We start from the raw sequence: 26,724 nt of genomic DNA on the forward strand, positions 1-26,724 counted from the left end.
AAAATCACAACAGATCCGGTCATCAAATCCTCAGGCAACACCCTCTTTCTTGGATTCCAACGTTCCTCCACAGAAACGATCTCCTGTTATGTGATAAACTCCGTCTCGGAGCTTGCTTCTTATACCAGGCCGTCACTCGCGTACAGAGGGCGGGGAAAAGGAAGCACAGCAGTACCAACACCAGCATCGCTACGCTAAGAACCATGACGTTGAGGAAACCGTCTTTTACTTCCGGCTCATTTTGCATGGTCCATGGAACTCCACCCACATTCATTCCAAACACTGAAAATATTCAACATGTACGTGGAAGAATTACATCTCTTATGGTATCATGGAAGGAATATAGATAAAAATAGATGTATTAGTATTACCTCCGGTGATGATTGATAAAGGGAGGAATATGATGGAAAGCAAAGAGAGATAGTAGAGTTTTTTGTTAATTTGTTCCGACTGCCAGGTATCCAAACCGGCCTGAATTGCAGTGACGCGGTTCGCCAGAAACCCGACGTTCTCTTTCAGCCTCCTCAACCGTTCGATCATCACTTCCAGGGAGTTGATGTCTTGACCTAAAAACCATGGTTTGGAAGAACATTTTTCCTTGACTCGGGGAAATACTTGTTCCCCGTGTGCAATCACCTAGAATTTGGAGAGAAACAGATATGAGCAGACGGTTATTATTATTCATTGCACATCCAATAAACCGAAACTCGAAATCGATGTATTACCTGCAGGAGGCGTTGCAAATTTAGATGCATTTTAGGGAATCGTCTATCGTCTAGCATCTCCATCTTTAAATCAAATCCACCTGAGATTAAAGCACATCTTCATTTACAGATAACTTCATTCCCAAGTAATATATCAGTCCATAGCACTGTGAGCAGTGAGCTATGAACCAATTTTAACATGCAAGGAATCAGATAAGGGGCTGAACAGATTCTGGTATATGAAATTTACCTCCATCCAACTCAAGCTCTACTGCATCCAGCTCCATCTCGAGTTTCGTAACAACATCCTGAAGGTGATCGACGTGCGTGTCGATGATGTGAACTACAAGGTTTGAGATGGATTTCGGAACAGGATTATCAGCCTCCTCGGAGTGATTCATTGTTAATAAGAACTCTAGGACATGTTCTTTAATTACAATCTCACTCCCCGCCCTCTCTCTTCTTCGGTTAGAAGAATTTTCGACACTCGGAATCTGCGAGAGAAGAGACTGACTGACCGGTGAGAAGCCTAATCTGGGAACACGTCCCAAAGACACGGTAATCACTGAATTCTCAGTAATCCTTGCAGCAATTCTAAATGTAAAACTACTGGAGGCAGGGCCAGGTGAATTAACCCGAAAGACAAGTGCTCCGTCGACATGTCCGCAAAACGGACCATTGCTAACGAGCGAGAGAATGTCTTGGAGCTTTAAAGGCGGACAAAGAACATCTATAAGGTATTGAGCGGATAGAGAACATTTCTGTTTCACTTTCGGAAGTTCTACATGGTACCAACAAAACTCCTTGCCTTCAGCTTCAGCAAGATCCCAGTCCTTGTTAAGACAATTTCCGAGACCGTCGAAAAAATAGGCTTTCTGTCTGGCCATGCCGAGGAAATGTGTCGGGATTTGAGTGTCGGAGACGGGAAGAACAGTAGCAAAGGACTGTCTAACCAATCCCACAGTTTCTCCATCTCCAGATGGTTCTTCGTCAGCTAAATCCATAACTTGCATTCAATTATCTTTTGGCCAATGAAGTTTAACAACAACAACAACCCCACATCATTAGTATTAGATTAAAGGGAAGTTGAAAAAAGAACAAACGAATAAATAAATAAAATCTGCCAATGCTAATCACAATTCTGCTTTAGACGTGATTAGTATAGGCAAATTGTATAAGAATATGACGTAAATTTCTGGGATTGGAAGGAGAGAAAGATTGACACCAAGAAGAAATGAAAAGCGGGAAATATAAAGATGAATTCTGAGGTGAAAAAACAGGGGACAGAGCTATCTTCATGGGGAAGTGAATGATTGATTGAGCTCTTGCTTTTATTATCTTCTTCTAGTTTTAGACTTTCATGTGTGAAGTCCATTTGTTTTGACCCAATAATAAAAGGGGAAAATACTTAAAATTGATTGAGAATGAAGCCTGAAGATTTGCGATGGCCAAAAACAAAGAATGAGAGACTGAGAAAGAGAGGTTTGGAACCGAAAGATTTTGCATATGCGGCCACCTGTTCCTTCTTGAGTTTCATAGTTTATTGTTATAATGGGAAATATAAATTATAAGTCTAATAAAATCTTTATATATATATATATATATATGCTAATTTTATATATATATTTTTGGATAAGTTAAATTTTTATTATCCAACGAAGGTCACAATACAAAGCATCCAAAACAAAGATCAATCAAGCTAATTACAACAAAAGAATGATTATCCTATACCCCAATTAGTACTAAGTTGCGTATTAACAAAATCAAGACTGTTAATAACTTTATTCCTAAGTTGAGCACTAACAATCTCTTTAATGGAATAAAGCAAATTATCAATGGTTCTAACACGTCCTTGGAATAAACGTCTATTTCTTTCTTCCCAAACGTAGTAAATGAAGGAACACCAGACAATCTTCAATATGGTTGTAAGGAGAGATTTTCCTTTCCAAGTCGAAGATGCCCAAGCAAGAAAAGAATCCCAAGACATAAGAGGCTTGTCCAAGAGAGAAAGATTTAGAATTCTATTCCAAAGAGCAGCAACCATATCACAATCATTAAACAAGTGATTTCTCATTTCAAGGGCATCATTGCATAAAATGCAAGAGCCAACGGTTGTAATTCCCATTCGAGTAAGTCTTTCTCTGGTAGGAAGTCGATCCAAGACTGCAAGCCAAGTAATGATGCTGAATTTGGGAATATGAAGGGGATACCAGACAATCTTGTGCCAGAAAACCTTTCCATATTTGATTCGTAACTCTTCCCAAATGCTTTTAGAAGTAGAAACTCTTAAATTAAAAATTGGAATGGCCTCAGATCTGAGTTTCAAAAGCTTGTTAAAGCAGTAGCTATAAGAGGCATTATTCAACATCTGTGAGAAGTCTTTGGATTTAATCGCGTAAGTGTAAATACAGGAAATCCAAAGCGCTCCTTCACCAGCTAGGAGAGAACAAATAAGTTGTATCATGCATACCTTATTCTATGTTTTAAGATCTTTTAATCCCATCCCACCTTTAGATTTAGGACAACATATGTTATTCCAGCTTACTCTAGCTCGTGAAGCAGTAGCATCAGTACCTTTCCATAAAAACCGAGAACATAGCTGATTAATTATGTTAATAACAGCTTGAGGGAGTAAAAACTGTCTACACCAGAAGTTGGCAAAACTTTGGAGAACAGTTTTAACAAGTTCTAATCTTCCTGCATAGCTGAGATGCTTTCCAGACCATAGGTGAATTTTTTATATGATTTTTTCAATAAGAGAAGAGCAGTCAGTAGCATTAAGTTTCCTGGTGACAAGGGGAACACCAAGATATCTGACTGGAAGGAGACCATGCTTGAAACCAGTAGATATTAAGATAAATTCAAGATTTCTTGTTGAAATACCAACAACAAATAGATCAGATTTGGCTACATTAAGCTAAAGCCCAAATATTTCATAAAATTTATGCAGAACAGTGGTAACTCCAATAACTGATTCCAAATTTTCTTTACAGAAAAGAAGAAGATCATCTGCAAATGTTAAATGAGTAAGACCAATTTGTTTACATTTTGGATGGTACCTGAAAATACCTATGGCAGTAGTAGTATTGAGGATTTTTGAAAGAATATTCATAGCTAGAACAAACAAGATGGGTGATAAAGGATTACCTTGCCTTAAACCTCTTTCACCTTTGAAGTAACCAACTAATGAGCCATAAAGAGAGATTGAATATCTAGCTTCAGTGAATCAAGTTTCAGTACAGGCAATGAACTTAGGAGGCAGATTGATGGCTTTGAGAATAGAAGAAATGAAGCCCCAATGAATAGAGTCAAAAGCTTTCTGAAGGTCAATCTTGATAGCACATCTTGGTGAAATGTTTTTCCTTCCATATCCTTTAACAAGCTCTTATGCAAGAAGAGTATTGTCAATTATATTTCTACCCTTGACAAAAGCTGACTGGTTAAGAGTTATGATTTCAGGCAGTAGGTTGGTCAGCCTCTTAACAAGAATTTTGGTAATAGATTTATAGATAACTGAACAACAAGAGATAGGCCTATAATCCTTTACCTTGCTAGGATTAGTAATTTTAGGAACCAAGGCAATTATAGTTGAGTTAAAAGCTGACAGAATGTATGTAACACCCCCAATCCGTACCCAACCCGAATACGAGTATGAGATGTCACATTGACTTTTCAAACTTTGACTCTTGACAAAATTCAAAGAAAATTTAAATCTTTCATTAAAGTAAAAGCGGTTAAGTTACATAAATTGACCACAATACCCAAAATCAATCAGATCATAATTAATTCAACCAATTAGTACATGCCAACTATACTCAAAATAACCAAAAACATTTAAATCCTCTATTTTCTGATCTGAAATTTTGTAAGGGAGGTGCTGACCTGTCTAACTCTTCTTCTATTCTCTTCTCGCTTCTGTAACCTACGTATGAAACAATCACACGCTAAGTCGATGACTTAGTGAGGCATAAAAAAACATATATAATGAAATTCATACCCACTAATCATGCATGACTGTTTTATGCTATCAAATCATATAGCTCATTTACATATACATCAACATATATATGCACTTGTACCATGTCACGAGAAACACATATATCATTATATCAAAACATACATATTTATGTACAATCATTTCTATTATTATCAATTTGTACATTAGTCCTTATAATTTTATACTCTTATCCATAATATCCTTAATTATCACATCATAGCACATATATCAGTTCACAACGAAATAAACATATAATCTTACCAAGTTTATTTATCTTATTATTTTTATTAGCCCATGAACACATGTGAGAACTATAGATATGTGAGTCTATAGAGGTTGTGCACTAATGTTGTCACCACAGCTCGTATAAATACACCGAAGTGCCACGTAGAATTGCACCGTAGTGTCGCGTAGAAATGCACCGAAGTGCCACATAGAATTGCACCGTAGTGCCGCGTAGAAATGCACCGAAGTGCCATATAATAATGTCCATAAGGACAACATATCATTCTTTAATAATCATATACATACACTAGGGATCAAGTATGTGTCTCACAAGACTTCACACATGTTCCAAAGAATATATATATATCCCGAAGGACCGCATAGACCCTCGACTCTTGGCATGCCAACTATATCCCTAGCTCTCATGACGCATAACATGGGCATTATCATTTATGTCATTTCACATGTTCACATATTCATATTACCTGGGCACGTAGTCTCATAGTTTTTGAACATAGCTCAATATCACATTTTCATATAATCACATAGTCACATAGTTCACTTACACGTAGATCATTTCCATATAATTCACATGTTACATATCTCAGGTTCTTGTATTCATATAACATATAGTCACATAGTTTACTTTCATATTTATATGTTCTCATATAGTTTCTATCATTTCTCACACAAGCACATTTATTCATGTTTAGTATTTCATCTAAACCGTATAATAATGACATATACTCATATCACCGAATAACTTCACCTGAATATATCTTTTGTTCATTTCAATGCTTAAATCATATAACACATAAGTTTTCCTTATGTCATTTATGATACTTATTCATATAATCTTATGTTATCTCCTAGGTAAATGCTACCTAACTTATCTCATTTTCCATTTATACCAGTTTAATCTATTTATTTAGTTAAATTTTACTTAAATCCTATACCATAATTCTCTTTAAATATACTTCTTCTCTATAACACTTATCTTATAGTTTGACATCATCATTTATACTCAATTCCCTTCACTAATATATTATTCTCATATTACTCTATAGTCTAATCTTATTTAACTCATCACCATTCTCCTGTAGTCATATAAATCTATTATATTGATTCTTATAATTGATCACATTTACTATGTAACATGTATGGTCACCTATCATATAACCTATTTCACATTCTCATGTAATCATATAGATCATTCATATTAATTCTTATAACTTATCACACTGCATGCATTCACACAAATCATTTAATACATACTATAATATATATATCACATATACCCAAATCAAATATATGCATATGATCATACATTCAGGCCTTCTAATATAGGAAATAGACTTGTGGCAAGTCTTATTTCTGTTAAACATCATAAACTAACTTGTATGCACTCACCTGGCCTCACTAGTCAATTCTAATCTCTTATCTTTCCCCTTGATCGATCTTACTTGTCAATGATTCCGAAACTTGATTAGGCTCTAAATCTACATAATTATACATTTTAAGACAATTATTAGATACCTATACCTTGTAATTTGATACTAACAACTTAAACGAACTTATTAAACCAATATTCACAATTTTCCTTTAGGGGGAATCGGTTCCCTACTATGGGGGTATCGATTCCCTCATGACATTCTGGAAATTTTTGTTCGTTTGAAGGGGTATCGGTTCCCCTTGAATGGGTACCGATTCCCCTTGCCCAGAAATCATATTTTTAGCTCGAAAATCACTTCATTTTTAGCTCAACGCTTCATACTCCACTCCCTTTAATATTCCTAACTTTCATACACATACTTAAACTCATTTCTACTCCATAATCACTTCTTTAAACTCAAAATTCTATCATTTACATTACATTCAAGAATCACACTAAATTTCCAACATGTTCTAAAACCCATTCTATCACTTTATATCTCTTAATTTAACCATTGACAAGTCAAATTAAACTTCAAAATCTATTAACTCCTTCTATTTCAAAAATTCACTTAAAAACTCATTTTTCTTAATTTCTCATAACTTGCTAATATTTGAGTTTTAAGACACCTAAAGCTTTCCTTAATCTTTCTCAGCATCCCAAGAATCAAAACAAGCTTTAAAACGAAAGAATTAACCAACTGAAGACCCACTTACCTTATACAAGGCTTCACGGTGGAGAGGAGGAAGAAGAAGACTGAAGAATACTCTGAAGAAATTATCTCCTTTCCCACGTTTTTATATCCCTTAAAAAGAGAATAAAAATCTTCTCTTAGAAAAGACCATAATACCTTTGTTATTTCCAAACTTTACCATTAAATCCAACATCAACTTTCCTTAATTAAATCCACGAACTTTTAACTTATTTTGAAATCGAGCACATAGTTTTTAAAATTTACAATTTTGTCACTGACCCTGATTTAGGATGTTACAAATCTCCCATCCTTTAAAGAAAATTCGTCCTCAAATTTTCACTGCACACATTGATAAGAACATGTCTGCTAATGTTCTCATGTTATTTCCTTTACTTAATCTTTCTTTCCCTTAGTTCTTCAACTACCTTTTTTTTTAAATCCCTTATCATGTCACTTATCATAACTAATAGCTCTAACAACCATAATTTTAAGATGAGTGAGAAAGTTAGTGAGAGAGTGAGCGTGGCGCATGGTATTGGTTCTTTAGACAGAGGCGGAGCACTGCCTGGCGAAGGAGTATGGGTAGCTTTCATTGATAATCTTAGCAGGAGAGTTCATAGAAGTGTTTTATGGGAGCGTTTTAGTTATTTCGGCAAGGTGATTAAAGTATTCATTCCGTTTGTCAATAGTAGGCCAAAGTACAAGGACTACACATTCGCCTTTGTGCATTTTGCAAGTGAGGAGGGTCTGTTCAATGCAATGGATAGGATGAATAACGCTGTGGTAGACGGTAGGAGAATATCGGTGTCGATTGCAAAATATCAGAAGAGAGGCGTTCAGAGAGGCCGTGAGCAAGTTCCTGGAGCGGGGTCAGGAGTGGAAAGAGAAAAGGAGTCGAGTGGGAAGAGATCAATAAGCCTTGTTGAGACTAGGAAGAGGGAGTTGCTTAGTAATTTTCACGATGGAAGATCTTACAAGGAGGCGGTAGTGGGAAGGGATATTAAGGAGAACCAGCAGAGGAATAGTGGTTGCGATGTGAAGGGGGGTAAGAAGACTTTGGATATGCATATTCCATTGGAAGAAAGAACTTGGTTAAGATCATCTCTAACTGGTATATGTAAGTATATTTTCGAGGTGGAGCTTGTGCAAAGAAGTCTAAGGACTGAGGGCTTCAAGGTCAAGGTGGTAAGGTGGGGTTTTGCGAAAAATGCTTGTCTGATTGTCTTTAAGTCGGTGGAAGAGAAAACAGCAGCGGTGAAGGAAAGATGGGAGGCACTGTCTTTTTGGTTCGAAAGGCTCGAGCCTGTGATGGAGGAGAAGGGTGTTCCTTTATCTTTCTGTGCAGTGTCATTGATGGGTGTCCCTCTGAACTGTTGGTCAGTTTCCTTCTTCTCTAGCTTGGCAGAGAGATGGGGCAAGTTAGTAAAGATTCAGGATCAAACTGCTCAAAGAATGGATTGCAGGGTGGCTCAATTGTTGATAAGAGTGGAAAGTCCATTTGATATTCCGTCTCAGGTAGTCATTAATACATATGGCAGATCATTTATTATTAAAATCAAAGTGGAAGGATGTGATGAGTTTTTCCGGAGCTGGATGATGGAGTGGAGGAAGCCGGTTCTGTGGAAGGACGAGTCGACCCGGGGGAAGAAACTCAGTCGGAAGGGAACATAGGAGATGATAGAGAAGAGTTGCAAGGACAGTTGAATTTTCAGCCGATGTCAGGAGCCTTTCATGGGGTTGACACGCTGTTTGATGGCAATTTGAATTTAAAAGTGGAAGTCAATGATATTACAGGGACTGTCCAGACTGAGCAGGGGACAGTACTAGGTGAGGTTAAAAGTAGGAAGAACGTGTCAGAAACCTTTTCTGCTGAGAGAAAAAGGTTGTGTAGTTTGGGAGGTGGATCCTCGGGGCAAGATAAAGGTGTTAAAGACTGGGGGATTAACCCCAAAACGGGCAGATATATGGAGATTGGGCCTGAGCAGAGTGGGTATATTTCTTCAGCCCAAGGTTATCCTGTGGTGAATGAAAATATTTTCCAGGACCAAACTCTTTTCCAAACATATGTGGAAAATAATAATTTCATGGGGGATGAGGAGAAGGAAAACAACAAGGAATTGGAAGAGTGGGCTAAGGGTGGTAAAGAACGTAAATCTAAAAAGGCTGTTAGCAATCCAATGGGGGAGAGGTGTAAGAGATGGAGAGTGGGATATCAGGTTTCGAAAGGATTGTCAATTAGTAATAATTCTGAAGGTGTGAGGGGTTGTGGACGTATTGATAGGGTGTACAGAAGGTCGAAAACAAGAAGAGTATGGCTATGTTCAGAAAATAGCCATAAGTACAGTCAAAACAGGCTGGTTCTTCATAATTTTAAGCAACTTTCTTCAGTTGCAGAGGATAGCGGCCAAGTCAAGGAGGTAATAGGTTCTGGGCAAACTCAGAATACTTCTACGGGGCATATGAAGAGCAGTTCTTCTCCAACCAGGGGGGGCAGACCCGTCTATTATTTCAAAGAGTCGAAGATTGTACAGAAAGAAGAGAAGAGGCTTAATTGCAGATGCTTTGGCAAGTGCAGAAGTGTCTACAGTCTATTCTCGGTCCTTCTCTAAAGTTTTGGAGGAAGCATTGTCTACTTGGGAAGTTTGTCAGAGTTTAGGCATTTCTTTTAAGGAAGGGAGGGAGGCTTTCATGGATAAAATTAGAATGATGGAGGAAGGAGCAGGGGTGGTTAATGAAGCAGGTCAGTGAGCCAGTTTCTGTGTCATGCAGGTTTCGGTAGGAAATGCATAAGATGGAGTGCAATCTTATTTCGTGGAATGTTAGGGGATTAGGTAGGAAGGAAAAAATTAGAGGGGTGTCGAGACTTGTTAATAAGATTAAACCGGTTATAGTGTTTTTACAGGAGACTAAACTAAATAAAAGTCAGAAGGGATTGAAGAGGAAGTTAGGAGGAAAGATATTAAAGGGAGCAAGTATTCAGCCAGCGGATGGGTCTGCTGGTGGACTGATGTGTTTGTGGAATGATGATGTTTTTGAGGTAAATGACGTGGCCAACCATAGTAGATTCCAGATGCTAAAAGGAAGGTTCAAGGTGTCAAAGACGGAGTGTGTTTTTATCAATGTATATGGCCCATCGGTTGAGGAAGAAAAGGAGGAGTTTTTTAGTCAGCTGTTGAGTTTTGTGCATTTGGTTGATCTGCCTCTCTGCATTGGGGGAGATTTCAATGCTTATCTCGAAATAGAGGAGAAGATTGGTGCCTCTCAAAACTGGCATTCAATGGGCCTGCTTAGGAATTTCTTACAAAATTCGAATCTAATTGACCTCCCTTTGGTAGGTGGCACCTTCACATGGGGAAGTAATAGAGAGGTTACCACATGGGTTAGGCTGGATCGTTTCTTGTTGAGCAGCAGCTTCCTAAGTTGCTTCCCCAAGGTGGTTCAGAAACTTCTCCCTAGATCTCTTTCTGATCACAACCCGATTCTATTGGCGGAAGATGGGAAGAATTGGGGACCGAAACCATTTCGGTTTTTCAACTATTTGATGGAGGAGGACGGCTTTGTAGATATGGTTCAAAATGTAGTGTCGGATCAGGCCAACGATAGAGGGGGAAGCAGAATGTTCAATTTATTAAAAGGAACCAAAAAACGTATCAAGGAATGGCCAATCAGAAGTAAACAGGGGATATCGGAGGCTATTACTGGGTTAGAGAGTAAAATTTATGATCTGGAAATTAAGGCACAAAGCAGTGGATTATCTTCTTCGGACTGGGAACAGCTTCTATCTTCCAGAAATGAGCTATGGAAATTGTTTAGAATCGAGGAAAGTATTTGGTTTCAATTGTCGAGACAGAAATAGATTAAAGACGGAGACAGGAACACTAGGTTCTTCCACCTATGTGCTGTTACAGAAACAGATTCAACTCTATTTCGGAATTGAAAGTGGAGGGGGAGGTGTTGACAGACCCAGAAGCAATAAAAGTTGATGTCTCTCAGTTCTTCAAGAAAGCATATAATTCCAGAGATTTTTTAGAGGTAGACAACTTGAACCTGAATTTTGACATATTGAGAGAAGAGCAAAGGAAGGGCCTCGAGGTTATTTTTTCAGAAGAGGAAGTAAAGGAGGCCATTTTTTCTTCGGACAGCTCTAAAGCCCCAGGCCCTGATGGTTTTACAATGGGGTTTTATAAGAAAGTTTGGCCAATTATAAAAGGGAATCTTATGAAGTTTATGGAGGACTTTTACTATGGAAGAAAATGGGATCATGGAGTCAATCATGCGTTCATCTCTCTGATTCCAAAGAAAGGCAATCCGGAATGTATTGAAGATTACAGACCTATAAGTCTAGTCGGCAGTCTCTATAAAATCGTCTCCAAGGTTTTAGCAAGGAGATTAGTTTCGGTGATACAAGATGTTGTGAGCCCTTCACAGTTTGCATTCATTCCGGGGAGACAACTACAAGATTGTGCTTTTATTGCAAATGAGAGTATAGATAGTTGGCGGAAGCGAGGGCTGAAAGGGGTGGTTTTCAAAGCTGATTTTCAGAGGGCTTATGACACGGTTGAATGGCCAATTATTTTTAGATTACTGAGAGTCATGGGTTTCGGGGAGAGATGGGTTTCCTGGATTGAATGTTGCCTCTCTACGGCGTCGATATCGGTATTAGTGAACGGTTCACCTACAGAGAAGTTTTCGATGGCCAAAGGATTGAGACAAGGATGTAGTTTGTCTCCTCTATTGTTTAACTTAGTGGGGGAGCTATTAAATCGTATGTTGAGGAAAGCGGCGGATGTGGGATTTTTTCAGGGCTTTACTTTTGGAAGGTCGGGTGCCCTAAGTCTAACTCACCTACAGTTTGCGGATGACCTGATTGTGTTTTGCCGAGACTCAACTTCCTACATCCTCAATATTAAAAGAGTCCTGAGAACTTTTAGCATAATGACTGGTCTCTATTTGAATATGTCGAAGAGTAGTCTGTATGGAATCAATGTGGAGGGCGAGGTATTGAATGAATGGGCTAAGGAGATTGGGTGTGCTGTTGGGGTTTTTCCAGTAATGTATCTAGGGTTACTAGTAGGTGCAAAAAGGAACGCAGAGGCTCTTTGGGAGCCAGTCATACACAGTTTTAACAAGAAACTAGCCGGATGGAAAGCTTCCTCACTTTCTATGGCGGGGAGATTAGTGTTGATCAAATCAGTTTTATCCTCCCTGCCAATTTTTTTCCTCTCTATTTTCAGAATTCCGAGTAAGGTCTATAGGAAACTAAATTCTATTATGGCAAACTTTCTGTGGGGGGGAGGGTTCTTCAAAAAGCAGAATTCACTGGGTGAACTGGAGAAGGGTGTGTCTTTCCGTAGAGGAGGGTGGGCTGGGAGTCTTGGATTTGAATTTTGCTAACAGAGTACTACTAGGCAAATGGGTATGGAAATTCGCCAATGAAAAAGACTCACTATGGAAGAACATGATTTGCAGTATACACAATGCGAGTACTATGTCTTTAGACCTTAACAAGGTAATCTCTCCTTCGGATTCTTGGATATGGAAGGGGATTACAAGAAATTACTTGGCAGAGGATGCAATTGGAAATGGTTTAAGATCTCACTCGAAGATACAAGTAGGTAATGGAAAGTCGATTGTATTTTGGCATGACGTGTGGCTAAATGAGGAATCCTTGAAAGGTCAATTTCCGAGAATATATGCTCTATCCAACAATAGGTGGGGAAAAGTTTCAGAGTTTGGAAGTGTAATAGGCAATAAGTGGATTTGGAACATTCAAACGAGAAGGAATATCTGTGACTGGGAGATGGAGCACTGGATTCGACTGATGACACTATTGGAGAATGTGGGGCTATCGAAATCGGTGGATGATTTTTTGGCGTGGTCGGGAAAGGGTCATGGATTGTTTACGGCTAAAGCCTGCAGATTGACACTTTCTGCTAACTCAGGGGGCAGTCTCACTTGGAAGAAATTCGTTTGGTCAGGTTTGGCCTCACCGAGAGTCGAAACTTTCCTATGGCAGGTTTCCCATCGAAGACTGGCAGTCAGATCGGAGCTGATAAGAAGGGGTGTTACGTTGGAGGAGGTGTCTTGCCCGTTATGTGCTAAGCAAGAGGAAACAGTTCAGCATTTGTTTATCTCGTGTCAGGTTGCATGGGATTTATGGAGCAGTTTCTGGAGGTTATGGGGAGTTTCAGCAGTTTTACCTAATGATCCAGCCTCTTTGTTGTGTTCCTGGTCGGATTTAAGGCCAAAGTCATTAATATGGTCCTTTATACCGGGGGTAGTTCTTTGGTCATTATGGAAGGCTAGAAATTCGGTGGTTTTTGATGATGGGAAACTGGACAAACCTAATCTTTTCTTCATTTGCAGATTTAGGTTGGTTAAGTGGTTCCTTGCTAAATACCCAAATGATTTCATTCAGGTTGATTCTCTTGTTGGAGACCCGTCGCTTGCAGACAAGCACCAGACAAGCCACCATAAAAGGATGAAGGTTCAGGAATGGCTTCCTCCTCCACTACATTTTTTCAAGGTTAATGTTGATGGGGCGGTTAGTGGGGACGGCCTGTTGGGGGGAATCGGGGGTATTTTAAGGGACTCGGAAAGCAAAATCCTTGGGTCTTTCTCACTTGCTGTTGGTCCATGTCCTCCTCCACTTGCTGAGATGAAAGCAATAGAGAAAGGCATTGAAGTTTTTCTATCGTCGGAATGGGCGACTCTAGGAAGGTTAATTATTGAGAGTGATTGTAAGACAGTGGTGGATTGGATCTTACAACCGATTTCTTCTCCTCCTTTCCTTAGGCTACTGGTTCTAAAACTTGCGTCCTTAATCTCGGAGAGGGCGATCATTATTACACATATTCCGAGGAATTGTAATTGTGAGGCTGATACCTTAGCGAAACAGGGGATTGGCTGATCACACATCATAGTTTTAGAGGTCATTCAGTGGGGTTTTGGGTTATTGTGGTTGTAGGGGATGTGGTAGTTTCGCTATTGTTTAGGGGCGGACTGGTTGTGATAATTGGTTTGTATTTTTTATGGTGTTTAGTCAGTCTGTGGGGTGTTTCTTATGTACTATGTTCTCTTGAGAAATAAAATCCTAAGGCATTCTTTTCCTCCCTTCACTGATTAAGGAACTTTCTCAAAAGTTCCTTTAGTCAAGAAGGGGGTTTTTAATGAGGCCTGTAATTCTTATCAAAAAAAAATGTCACTTATCATATAACCAATATCATCAGTTCTTATCACTCAAAATCATTAATCAATCAAATTCCTTATCAATCTTTAATTACCTTGCAATAATAACGAACTTTTATTCCATCAACGCTTAATTACTTCTTAAATTTCCTTAATACATATAAATTATTCTTTATTCCTCTGACTAAATCTCCTTGACCAAGAAACATAACCTTTATCACATCTGATTCTTTAAACTTTTTCCTTTCATTTCCTTATTCCATTATTCCTTTATTCATTCAAAAATCAAAATCTCCTTATACACAAATCATATATATTTTCTTTCATGCTCACATACTCTTTTCCTCTCACTTATGCTAATCTCTGATTACTAATCTTTATCATCTCTTCATAACTTTGATAATCAACACTCCTTGCACATACCTTATTCTTCATAAAGTCCTTATTCAAATCATAATACACACATACTTGACTTCCTTCAAACATATTAATCCTTTACTCTTTCCAGTCGAAATAACTCAGCATTAATTTATTTGACTCATTCAACTCACCTTCTTACTCATTCACAATGCAATTTCCTAGGTTCAAACTCAGCCATTACAATTTCCTTTATCTTATAAATCAATTATCAATGCACCTATATCACTTGATCCTTTTTAAATAATTATACTTTACCTATTTTCTAGCAGAACTTTTAATTCAATCCATTACTTTCCCTTATGACTTAACTTCATATTCATTCTTAACTCCTTATTTAATCTTTCAGTACCAGACTCTACTATTCAAGCGTATCTGTCTTTCATCAAGTTTTGATCCTTTGCTATGGAATACAACTAATTCAAATCGAGTCTGTAATTGACAATCATAATCTATGTCTCTCTTCGATAATGTCGATTTTTATGAGATACGAATTCTCTTAATTCTTCTGAGATCTCTCTAGATCTTTAATACAATTCATCACTTCTTGAAAAGAACAATTTTAACATCAATAATATTCTTTTCGTCTAGGCACAAACCCTCCATACCTCACTTACATACATCATTTTTCCTTAAAATAACTTAACAATAATTTCTTCGACTTTATCAAACTACATTCATATCCCTACACGTTACGATTCCTCTGTTTTCAAACTCAAGCATTCTAACTTTCTCTGTCTTATAAACTGATTGCTGATATATATTGATTCTTAAACTTTTCTATTACTTTATAAATTTCCTTAACCATACGAATCCTTATCTCCTTCACTACATCACAATTACATGATCGAGATACACAACTATATCCATATCCGTTTCATATTCGGTTAACTTATCCTAACAATATCTTCAAATCTTTTAACTCCAATACACTTTTCGTCACATAGTCTGGTTAGCCAACGCTAACTCTTTTCATCTAGAATACAAATCCTTATAATATCCACATTTTGGCTTATACACAGTACTATCTCTTTGTTTCAAATTCATCACACTATTTGCATTTATCTTATAAACTGGTCACTGATTCACTTATTCTTGAACTCTTCTACAATTCTAGCCACATCCTTAGATCTTTTAACTTTCTTATGGTGACACTTGTTCACCATATTCAATCGTATCCATGAAATAATAAGAATACTTCATATCACTTTTCCGATTCAGACATGTGAAAACTTTCTATCACTATTCTAATATGATTTCAACTTTCTGAAATCAGTCTTTGATCTTATGAGGCACTTCCTGAAGTGTCCGCTCTTCCCCTGCATGGCCAGGGCAGGTGAATTGCTATCACAATCAGGAATATCACCTCTTACTTCACTTCGAAATTACTATAATCATACTTCTATTATAACTTAGCAATCTAATTCTATTAGCAAGACAACACACTCCTTACACTATCATATCAAAATTTTTCACCTTATGTTGGCATGTACACATTTTATGACACTTTGGACTTCGGTTTATGCCGAGAATCGGCTAAACCTTAGCTCTGATACCATTAAATGTAACACCCCCAACCCGTAGCCGACTCGGATACGAGTCTGAGATGTCATATTGACTTTTCAAACTTTAACTCTTGACAACATTCAAAGAAAATTTAAATCTTTCATTAAAGTAAAAGCGGTTTAGTTACATAAATTGACCACAATACCCAAAATCAATCAGAGCATAACTAATTCAACCAATTAGTGCATGCCAACTATACTCAAAATAACCAAAAACATTTAAATCCTCTATTTTCTGATATAAAATTTTGTAAGGGATGTGCTGACCTGTCTAACTCTTCTTCTCTTCTCGCTTCTGTAACCTACGTGTGAAACAATCACACGCTAAGTCGATGACTTAGTGAGGCATAAAAACACATATAATGAAATTCATACCCACTAATCATGCATGACTGTTTTATGCTATCAAATCATATAGCTTATTTACATATACATCAACATATATATGCACTTGTACCATGTCATTAGAAACACATATATCATTATATAAAAACATACATATTTATGTACAATCATTTATATTATTATCAATTTGTACATTAGTCCTTATAATTTTATACGCTTATCCATAATATCCTTAATTATCACATCATAGCACATATATCAGTTCACAACGAAATAAACATATAATCATACCAAGTTTATTTATCTTATTATTTTTATTTGCCCATGAACACATGTGAGAACTATATATATGTGAGTCTATAGAGGTTGTGCACTAATGCTGTCACCATAGCTCGTATAAATGCACCGAAGTGCCACGTAAAATTGCACCGTAGTGTCGCGTAGAAATACATCGAAGTGTTGCGTAGAAATGCACCGAAGTGTCACGTAGAATTGTACCGTAGTGCCGCGTAGAAATGCACTAAAGTGCCATATAATAATGTCCATAAGAACCACATATCATTCCTTAAGAATCATATACATATACTAGGGATCAAGTATGTGTCTCACAAGACTTCACACTTGTTCCAAAGAATATATATATATCCTGAAGGACCGCGTAGACCCTCGACTCTTGGCATGCCAACTATACCCCTAGCTCTCATGACACATAACATGGGCATTATCATTTAGGTCATTTCACATGTTCATATATTCATATTACTTGGGCACGTAGTCTCATAGTTTTTGAACATAGCTCAATATCACATTTTTCATATAATCACATAGTCATATAGTTCACTTACACGTAGATCATTTTCATATAATTCACATGTTACATATCTCAGGTTCTTGTATTCATATAACATATAATCACATAGTTTACTTTCACATATACATGTTCTCATATAGTTTCTATCATTTCTCACACAATCACATTTATTCATGTTTAGTATTTCATCTAAACCGTATAATAATGACATATACTCATATCACCGAATAACTTCACCTGAATATATCTTTTGTTCATTTCAATGCTTAAATCATATAACACATAAGTTTTCCTTATGTCATTTATGCTACTTATTCATATGATCTTATGTTATCTCCTAGGTAAATGCTACCTAACTTATCTCATTTTCCATTTATACCAGTTTAATCTATTTATTTAGTTAAATTTTACTTAAATCCTATACCATAATTCTCTTTAAATATACTTCTTCTCTATAACACTTATCTTATAGTTTGGCATCATCATTTATACTCAATTCCCTTCACTAATATATTATTCTCATATTACTCTATAGTCTAATCTTATTTAACTCATCACCCTTCTCCTGTAGTCATATAAATCTATTATATTGATTCTTATAATTGATCACATTTACTATGTAACATGTATGGTCACCTATCATATAACATATTTCACATTCTCATGTAATCATATATATCATTCATATTAATTCCTATAACTTATCACACTGCATACATTCACACAAATCATTTAATACATACTATAATATATATATCACATATACCCAAATCAAACATATGCATATGATCATACATTTAGGCCTTCTAATATAGGAAATAGACTTGTCGCAAGTCTTATTTCCGTTAAACATCATAAACTAACTTGTATGCACTCACCTGGCCTCACTAGTCAATTCTAATCTCTTATCTTTCCCCTTGATCGATCTTACTTGTCAATGATTCCGGAACTTGATTAGGCTCTGAATCTACATAATTATACATTTTAAGACAAATATTAGATACATATATCTTGTAATTTGATACTAATAACTTAAACGAACTTATTAAACCAATATTCACAATTTTCCTTTAGGGGGAATCGATTCCCTACTATGGGGGTATCGATTCCCTCATGACATTCTGGAAATTTTTGTTCGTTTGAAGGGGTATTGGTTCCCCTTGAACGGGTACCGATTCCCCTTGCCCAGAAATCATATTTTTAGCTTGAAAACCACTTCATATTCAGCTCAACACTTCATACTTCACTCCCTTTAATATTCCTAACTTTCATACACATACTTAAACTCATTTCTACTCCATAATCACTTCTTTAAACTCAAAATTCTATCATTTACATGACATTCAAGAATCACACTAAATTTCCAACATGTTCTAAAACTCATTCTATCACTTCATATATCTTAATTTAACCATTGACAAGTCAAATTAAACTTCAAAATCTATTAACTCTTTCTATTTCAAAAATTCACTTAAAAACTCATTTTTCTTAATTTCTCATAACTTGCTAATCTTTGAGTTTTAAGCCACCTAAAGCTTTCCTTAATCTTTCTTAGCATCCCAAGAATCAAAACAAGCTTTAAAACGAAAGAATTAACCAACTGAAGACCCACTTACCTTATACAAGGCTTCACGGTGGAGAGGAGGAAGAAGAAGACTGAAGAATACTCTGGAGAAATTATCTCCTTTCCCACATTTTTATATCCCTTAAAAAGAGAATAAAAATCTTCTCTTAGAAAAGACAATAATACCCTTGTTATTTCCAAACTTTACCATTAAATCCAACTTCAACTTTCCTCAATTAAATCCATGAACTTTTAACTTATTTCGAAATCGAGCACATAGTTTTTAAAATTTGTAATTTAGTCACTGACCCTGATTTAGGATGTTACAATATAGGAATTGCTGAAAAAGAATTTAATAGCTTTAATGACATCCTCCCCAACCACTGACCAGGTGAATTTGAAGAAGTAAGGAGTAAAACCATCAGGCCCTGGAGCCTTATCATTTCCTTGAAAAAAGAAAGCTTCTTTAATTTCCTCTGCAGTGATGTCCTTTTCCAGTTCTGCAATAGTTTCAGAAGACAGATTGAGCTAAAGAAGGTGTTTAAGAGCATGAAGATCATTGTCTTTAACATTTTGATCAACCTTGCCCAATTGATTTTGGAAATAAAGAATAATTTCAGAGGTTATTTCATCAAAAGAATCAAGCTTACTGCCTTGATCATTTTCAAGAACTCTTATAGTGTCTCTTTTGTTTTTTTAAGCAATGACATGATGGAAAATTTTGGAACATTTATCACCCTCCTTGAGCCATTGAATTTTAGCTTTCTGTTTTAGGAACAGATTTTCAGCAGCTTCAAGAGTATAAAGTTCATTCTGCAATTTCAGTTCAGTATCTATAGAGCTGTTTCCTTGAAGAGTAGAGAGTTAGAAATGTTCCAGCTCATCTTTCTTATGTTTAAATCTAGCAGAAATGTTACTATAACAGTCATTGTTTAAATTTTTCAAGCAGTTCTTCAATCTCTTTAGCTTGAGAAATAGGGACAGCATAGGATTTTCATGAATTGGCTGCTGCCAAGAATTTTGAACCTCAAGGAGAAAGTTAGGATGTTTGGTCCAGAAATTAAAGAATTTGAATGGGTTAGGATGATTAGCTTGAGAATCTTTATGGAGTCAGACAAGGGACATGCAATGATTAGAAGGTCCTGGAGCAACAAATTCCACAAATGAATTTTGAAAATAGGAGACCCAATAAGAATTGACAAGGACTCTATCAAGTTTTCTAGCAATGAATGAGTCTTTTTGCTTATTGCTCCAAGTGAATAAAGGCCCAAAGAAGGGGTGATCCTGTAGAAGTAGATCATGAAGAGTGTCTTGAAAATCCTTCATTCCAGAGGAAGAAAAAGGACCTAAAATGTCATGGTCTGAATTTTCAGTAGGATGAAGGATTATATTAAAATCTCATCCTAGAATCCAGAGACAAGATCCATAATTGGAGTCAAGGTCCTTTAAGTGTTGCCATAAATATCTTCTTTGAGTACCATCATTACTACCATAAATAGCTGAAATATAAAAAGGGAGACCATTTCTGAGACCTTTAACAGTGATACTTTGGGTAGTAGCTTGACAAAAAGAGAGGACCAATCCTTTTTTCCAAATAAACCAGATTCTTCCATTAGAAGCAAAATTATAGTTTGTCAAAAAGTTCCAGTTGTTGAATTTATTATTATAAATCTCTTCAAAATTTTCAAGTTTAACCCTAGTTTCCATCAGACAGAGAACATCAATCTTATACCGAATAGCTCTTTGAAGGACTTTATTTTGTTTTTGAGGATTGTTTAATCCTCTGACATTCCAAAAGTCGATGCTCATTGGGAAGATAAGACATGTTCACCCCCTTGACCTTTTCTACATCACATTTAGCTTTTCCAAGGTGTTCTTTCTTTTATTTTTAAGATCTTTGATCAAAAGTGCTACTCCTCAAGCAGTAGACCTTTGCTTCTTATTTATCTATAATAATTCATATATTTATTTTATACATTGTACAAGTATTTTTAACTATAAGGAGGCCTTGACCATAGAATTAAGAAACAATATATCCTTACTAAGAAAGATCAAATATATATCTGACCATTAAATTTTGAATCTCTTTCGAAGCATTACCATAGATTGTTATTTGAAAGTGTTGAAAATCTGTCAATTTGACCATTCCATCAATTACCATGTTACATTAGTAAATATTCCATTATATTTTCATCATCCAACATCTTTATTGTAACTTTATTTCTCGAACCAACGAAAGAGAATTACTACCAATAATGGGTTATTTCACCATTAATGTAATTTGAAAATTGTCATGTCAATAGTTTTGTTTATTTTTTAACAAGTGACCAAAATAGAATAAAAACGTAACACTAGATATAATTTTTTAATAAAAAATAGTTATGTGATCAAAACAGAACCAAAACAAAACCAAATTGATAGTTGGGTGACTAAATACATAGTTGACCCTATAATTAATTGCCTTGTGTCATTGTCAATTGAGAGGCTCCGGGAAATATTTAATACCTTCACAGGTTTCCCGCCAGCCACTCGTTATACTCATCCATTCTTATTATAAAGGAGCTGGAACTTGGGCACCCACCCCCGCCATATGCCTTCAAGTTATACAAAAGGGAAACCAAATCATTCTCAAGGTTTATCACACAGTATTTCTAAATACAATAACACAAACCACTGCATTAAATTATGATGCCTACCTTTGCAACTTCAGATGTGTCGGTTGTAATGTCCGTGCTTCTTAGGCACATCTTCAGATTTTTCCTTTGCATGTATATAACAGCTCCTATGGGCCTAACATCAGCAATGCATGATTTGTAACACAAAAAACAATGATCATATCTTGCTTGATTGGAAAAGAGTGAACAATACCACATAGAGAATTTTGTTTGTGTAGAAGGGAGTATGGTTGTTGATACCATATCGGTTCCGGTAGGAAAAAGAGATAATGATACATACCACAATGAGAATTTTGTTTGTTCAGAAGGGAACATGGTTACCGGAACCAGTTGTACCAGTATGGTACTGACAACCTTGGTAGCACTAGGTAGTCTTCATCCTTAAAGATTTTACATCTGATATATTTACCTTAGACCCGCAGTGGCGCTTTTTAGGCTAAGTTGCTTGCCAATTTCATCGCTTAAATGAGAGTTTCCATCTGCTCTAACTCCCTATATAACCAAAGTAAAGGACAAAACTTAATCAGAGAAGATTACAGACTCCATGGGATTTGTATGATCACATCCGTAACTCAGAAGTAACGAATGGAACCCTAAATCTCAAAAGTATACAACTCAAGACAGAGAACATATATCTATTTCAGGGATTATTGTATGCAACATTTGTTGTGACATTACCAGGCACTCCCCATACAATCCTCGGCCCAATCGAACTTTAAATGTCTTATCCAGAAACTTGTTTGCAGCTATTTGGCGAGAGGAAATATGCAGATTTCCCTTAGCAATCAAATCAGTAGAACTGATCCCAAGTAACTGCAAACACAAGGCTTCAGCATTAGAAAAACTGTGAAGGTCATGCAAAATGTAATCATATAAAAACCTTTCAGATGCAAATTATGCAAGTTATAGTGCTAAGTGTTAACGACTAAGGAAATATTATCAGCAGGGTAAATAATTAGGGAAAATTTTGAAAAAATTTAACACCAATTATCGTCTGAAAAAGCATAATGCGATGAGTTCAAGTTTTGAATTCATCAAAATAACCATAGTCCTACAAATAAAATTAGAAAAAGGATCAATTTCTGAGCAATGAACCTGCTCATACATGTATGGATTCGTGATGCAATTCAACTTGGAACGCAATTCACCAATTCCAATCATAAAAGCTTTAATTTCTGGTAAGCTCCATCTACGAAGATCTGCATCTTCAATATATTTCAGAACATTTTCAACACGACCTCGGTCTTCTGAGTTCAACAAATTGGCAACCCCCACCTTATTCAAATTAAGAAAAAAATTAACCATTTAGTCTTTAGGTTATACATACATACATACATAAACATACACAAAAACACGCATACACAAAATCAAATCACTAGTAAAACACAGCAAAGAAACAGAATAATGCATATGTATACTTACATCAAGAGACATCATAGTCGCAAGCTTATTAGAAAAATACTCGTATACAGCAATAGAGCTACTCTTCTCAAGGTTAAGATTGAATGTAACTCTGAGATCTCCAGAGGAGTTGATTTGTGAAAATACCGTCTTTCGATGATCAAAGGCTATCACTCTATAAAATCTCAAATAATTAGAGTCTCAACTAGTTTGTAAAGCGAAATGATTATCGGAGTTAAAAGAAGAGGAAGCAGAAGAAGCAAAACTGGAAACTCCACGTACTCGCACATTGATTGCTGTGAAAGCATTGTCGCAAATCCTTTTGGACCGGCGAAGTCGAGAAGATAACACTTGTCTAGTCCCTGTCCTTCAAAGCAAAAATCTTCGACCCTGTGAAATTCAAAGAAATTATAAGTAAATTGATGTTTGAATAATTTGAAGCTTGGAATTTGAAATGTTACGGTTAAAGAACCTGAGAGGTTCAACGGAGGAGAAAGGCAAGATAAGGCAAGAGAGATTAAGGCGAGAGTGGTAGAGGTGAGAGAAGAGAGCGGAGATTGCGCCGGAAAATGAGGGGTAGTTGTAAAGCGCCACGGTTCGGACTTTCTCTTCAGCCGCTTTCGCTATCGCTTCCAGCGCGGCGTCTGATCGGAATTTTCGAGGCTGCCATGGATTCGAAGTTTGGCGTGAAATTAGCCTCAATTTTGCGCCAATCCAGTGAGGCATGTTGTGGTGAGTGAACTGAGTTGGGTTGGTGGGTTTCAAATTTCAGTAATTTCTTAGTTTATTTATGGGTAACATGCCGGCCTGTGATGAAGTTTGGACCGCAGATCTTAAGGCCCAATTCCTGAGATGATGGAGTAGGGGTGCTTATTAATCGAGTTGATCGTGAGTTGGAAAGTGCTCGACTCGTGTTCGTTAAAAAAAATTTGTTACTTGACTCGACTCGAATTTTTGCTCATTAAATATTTGCTCGCCTCGTGCTCGTTAAAAAAATTGTTGCTCGACTCGTTGCTCGTTAAGCTCGCCGAAATTTTTACATTGTTTTCTTAATTATAAGTAAAATCTACTAATACTATACAAAGCTTAATATAAACATAAATTAATAAATTTGACTAAAAATATTATCAAAAAAATTGTATGAAACAATTTCAAAGTCTAAACTTCAAAGTAACAATCCAAAAATATATTAAAATAACAAATATGGTTTTATTTTTTAGTGTAGTAAAATATTAATTAATAATTTAGTTTTTTTTGTTTATTAGAAAATTAATAGATTCAATTTATCATATTTTTTATTATCTATTAGTAAAATAGTATTTTTTTAATTAGATAATTTTTTAAGATAACTACTGAAAAAATTATATAAAAAAATTAACGAGATACTCATGAACTTATCGAATCTAGTTGGAATTTGCTCGTATCAACTTGTTAAAGTCTCGATTCGAGCTTGAGTTCGAATCGAGTTTTTATCGAGCTTTGACCGAGTTAAGTTCGAGAAGCACCCATATTATGGACCAGGTTTCATTGCGTTGGAGTTAGAGCTGTTACTTAGTTAGGTTTTGAGATCTTTTTAGAGGTAATTATATCATATGTCCTCAAAGTATGACACTCATTTTAAATTAGTTCTTAAACTTTTGAACATTTCAATTTCACCTCAACTACCTTTATTCTAAATTGGTCCCAAATTTTTTGAACATTCTAATTTCATCCCAAACTATATGCATATACTAATCACATACCTTGTTAATAAAATTGTTAGGCCAAGTTATAATATATGTTTGGAAAAAATTTAGGTTAAATTGTGGTTGAGCCTAATTACATATTTTGGTGAATTTGGGGATGAATTTGAAATATTCGAAAGTTTGGAGACTGATTTAGAAAGAGGTTCATAGTTTAGGGGTGAAATTAGTCAAAATTTTAAGGACTAATTTAAAACGAGAGTCATAATATGGGGATAAAATTGGAGTATTTAAAAGTTTAAGGATTAATTGTAAATATTTTGTATATCGGTGGTGATGTTTTTAACTCTATGTTCTATTTATTTATTATTTTTAAAATATAATTAAGGATATTTGGTGATTTAATCTGTTTATGGAGTTAAATATTTTATCTTTAATATCAAATAAAGATAATGATAATTATTATTCATATATTTTCAGTAAAAGTGTAAAAATAATCATTATTAAATTTCATTAAATTCCCTTAACAATTTAAACCTACAAACCACACTAGAGATGAGCATGGGGCTCGAACCCGAGGGGTTCCGACCCGATCCAAAAAATATAATTTTATCTTATATATTTAAGAATAATTACAATACTCCAATATATAATATTTTTTCAATTAAATCTCTGTTTTTATTGAATAAAAATAATATTTTTATTATTATTTCGGGTCAAGTTCGGATTTTATCTCAAAAAATCGGATCAGGTTCGGATGGATGATATATATTTTTCGGATCAAATCGGGTTGGATAAAATATGTAAAAATTTTGGGTGGGATAAGGTTGACCGAAACACAACCCAAACTCGACCAATGCCCGGCCCTAAACCACACTAGTAATATATAAAAAATCAAAGTTTAATATAATAAAACAACCCAAATTATCATTTACTTGGTATATTTTGATATTGTTTTTTGTGCTGAGGATCACTTCTCAAAATTACATCAGCACTCTTTCCCTTCCTCATACAAGGCAGTCATCCTGTTTATTACATATATTTACATCTTATAACTTGTTTCTCTATTTTTTTACAGCAATTTGTACATACTTTATCTAGTAGCTAGAACATGAAAGCTCTGCTCATTCAAGCTTTAGTTTTTAACAGTGGGCAAGATGTGTTGATGGAGCACTGATGAGTCCATCCACAGTTTGTGAGGACCATCTGCTTTCTTAAAACGCTTTAGTTTCTAAAACAGTCTGATCATATTTCTATGTGAGCAACTGGAGATTAACAGGTGCATGCAAATCATATCCATTGTTGAAACCATAACTGGGGCCGGAGCTCTTGCTGCCTTCATTTGCTTCCTGTGACCCAAAATTTGTTGGCTGCTTAGTATTATCAGGAGGAAAAAAAAATTATTCATTTGCTTAACGTGAGCTGATGTTCTTAGCAGATATCTGGTGTGTACCTTCCTTTGACGTTCAATATTTTCATGACAGATAAGGTTTGCCTTCCTATGTAGTTCTATATTCTCCTGATGAATAAGGTGTCCCCGCAATCCCATATATGAAAGTTACACAACAAGAGAAGTCTGCAGAAGAAAATGCAGCAAAAGCAAAAGTTTTGTAACCTTGCGGTTTAGCTCTCGGATTTCATTTGTTAGAATTTGGTCCTGCATATGAAAATTATATATAATTGGGTGTTGCGTGTTATAAACGCAAATTTCATCCTAGTTTTAAAGCTGTTACTCTTACCTTTCTCATGCGAACATTTTTCAAACTCGTTTCCAACTGGTTTTCTAGGCTCTGTAGATCTTTGACGCTTAAACCAGAAAGTTCTTCCCCCATCAACTGCCTGCAACTCATCTCATGGCTATGAATGTCATATACAGTAGAAATAGTTAACTCTTATGCATGTTCGCACTGAAGTTTGGGAAAGAAACAAGCACTAAATATAACTGGGATTTTAATATGGTGTACATATGATGGGTACAAATCATGAAGAATGTGTTCTTAGTTGTTCAAAACATGGTGATTTAG

The 26,724-nt window shown here is 35.9% G+C and overlaps 2 protein-coding genes across 3 annotated transcripts; both read right to left on the reverse strand.

Moving 5' to 3' along the window:
• Positions 1 to 19: 19 nt before the first annotated feature.
• Positions 20 to 1,763, reverse strand: LOC120149818 (zinc transport protein ZntB-like). Its single transcript, XM_039162526.1, has 4 exons — positions 955 to 1,763; positions 726 to 805; positions 372 to 636; positions 20 to 282 (listed from the first exon to the last, which is right to left on the reverse strand). The coding sequence occupies exons 1-4, from the start codon at positions 1,715 to 1,717 to the stop codon at positions 23 to 25; spliced, it is 1,368 nt and encodes a 455-aa protein (XP_039018457.1). The 5' UTR covers positions 1,718 to 1,763; the 3' UTR covers positions 20 to 22.
• LOC120149820 lies at positions 721 to 23,794 on the reverse strand. 2 transcript variants are annotated; one of them, XM_039162530.1, is made up of 9 exons: positions 23,491 to 23,794; positions 23,301 to 23,408; positions 23,040 to 23,193; positions 22,713 to 22,892; positions 22,296 to 22,430; positions 22,027 to 22,109; positions 21,639 to 21,732; positions 21,448 to 21,536; positions 721 to 805 (listed from the first exon to the last, which is right to left on the reverse strand). In XM_039162530.1, the coding sequence occupies exons 1-8, from the start codon at positions 23,742 to 23,744 to the stop codon at positions 21,450 to 21,452; spliced, it is 1,095 nt and encodes a 364-aa protein (XP_039018461.1). In that variant the 5' UTR covers positions 23,745 to 23,794; the 3' UTR covers positions 721 to 805; positions 21,448 to 21,449. The 2 variants fall into 2 exon arrangements, with proteins under 2 accessions (XP_039018461.1, XP_039018459.1); XM_039162528.1 differs by lacking the exon at positions 721 to 805 and having other exon boundaries at positions 21,390 to 21,536.
• Positions 23,795 to 26,724: the final 2,930 nt, after the last annotated feature.

This window comes from Hibiscus syriacus, unplaced genomic scaffold (genome assembly GCF_006381635.1).
Source record: "Hibiscus syriacus cultivar Baekdansim isolate YM2019G1 unplaced genomic scaffold, ASM638163v2 tig00111008_pilon, whole genome shotgun sequence".
In the NCBI taxonomy this organism is placed as follows: Eukaryota; Viridiplantae; Streptophyta; class Magnoliopsida; order Malvales; family Malvaceae; genus Hibiscus; species Hibiscus syriacus.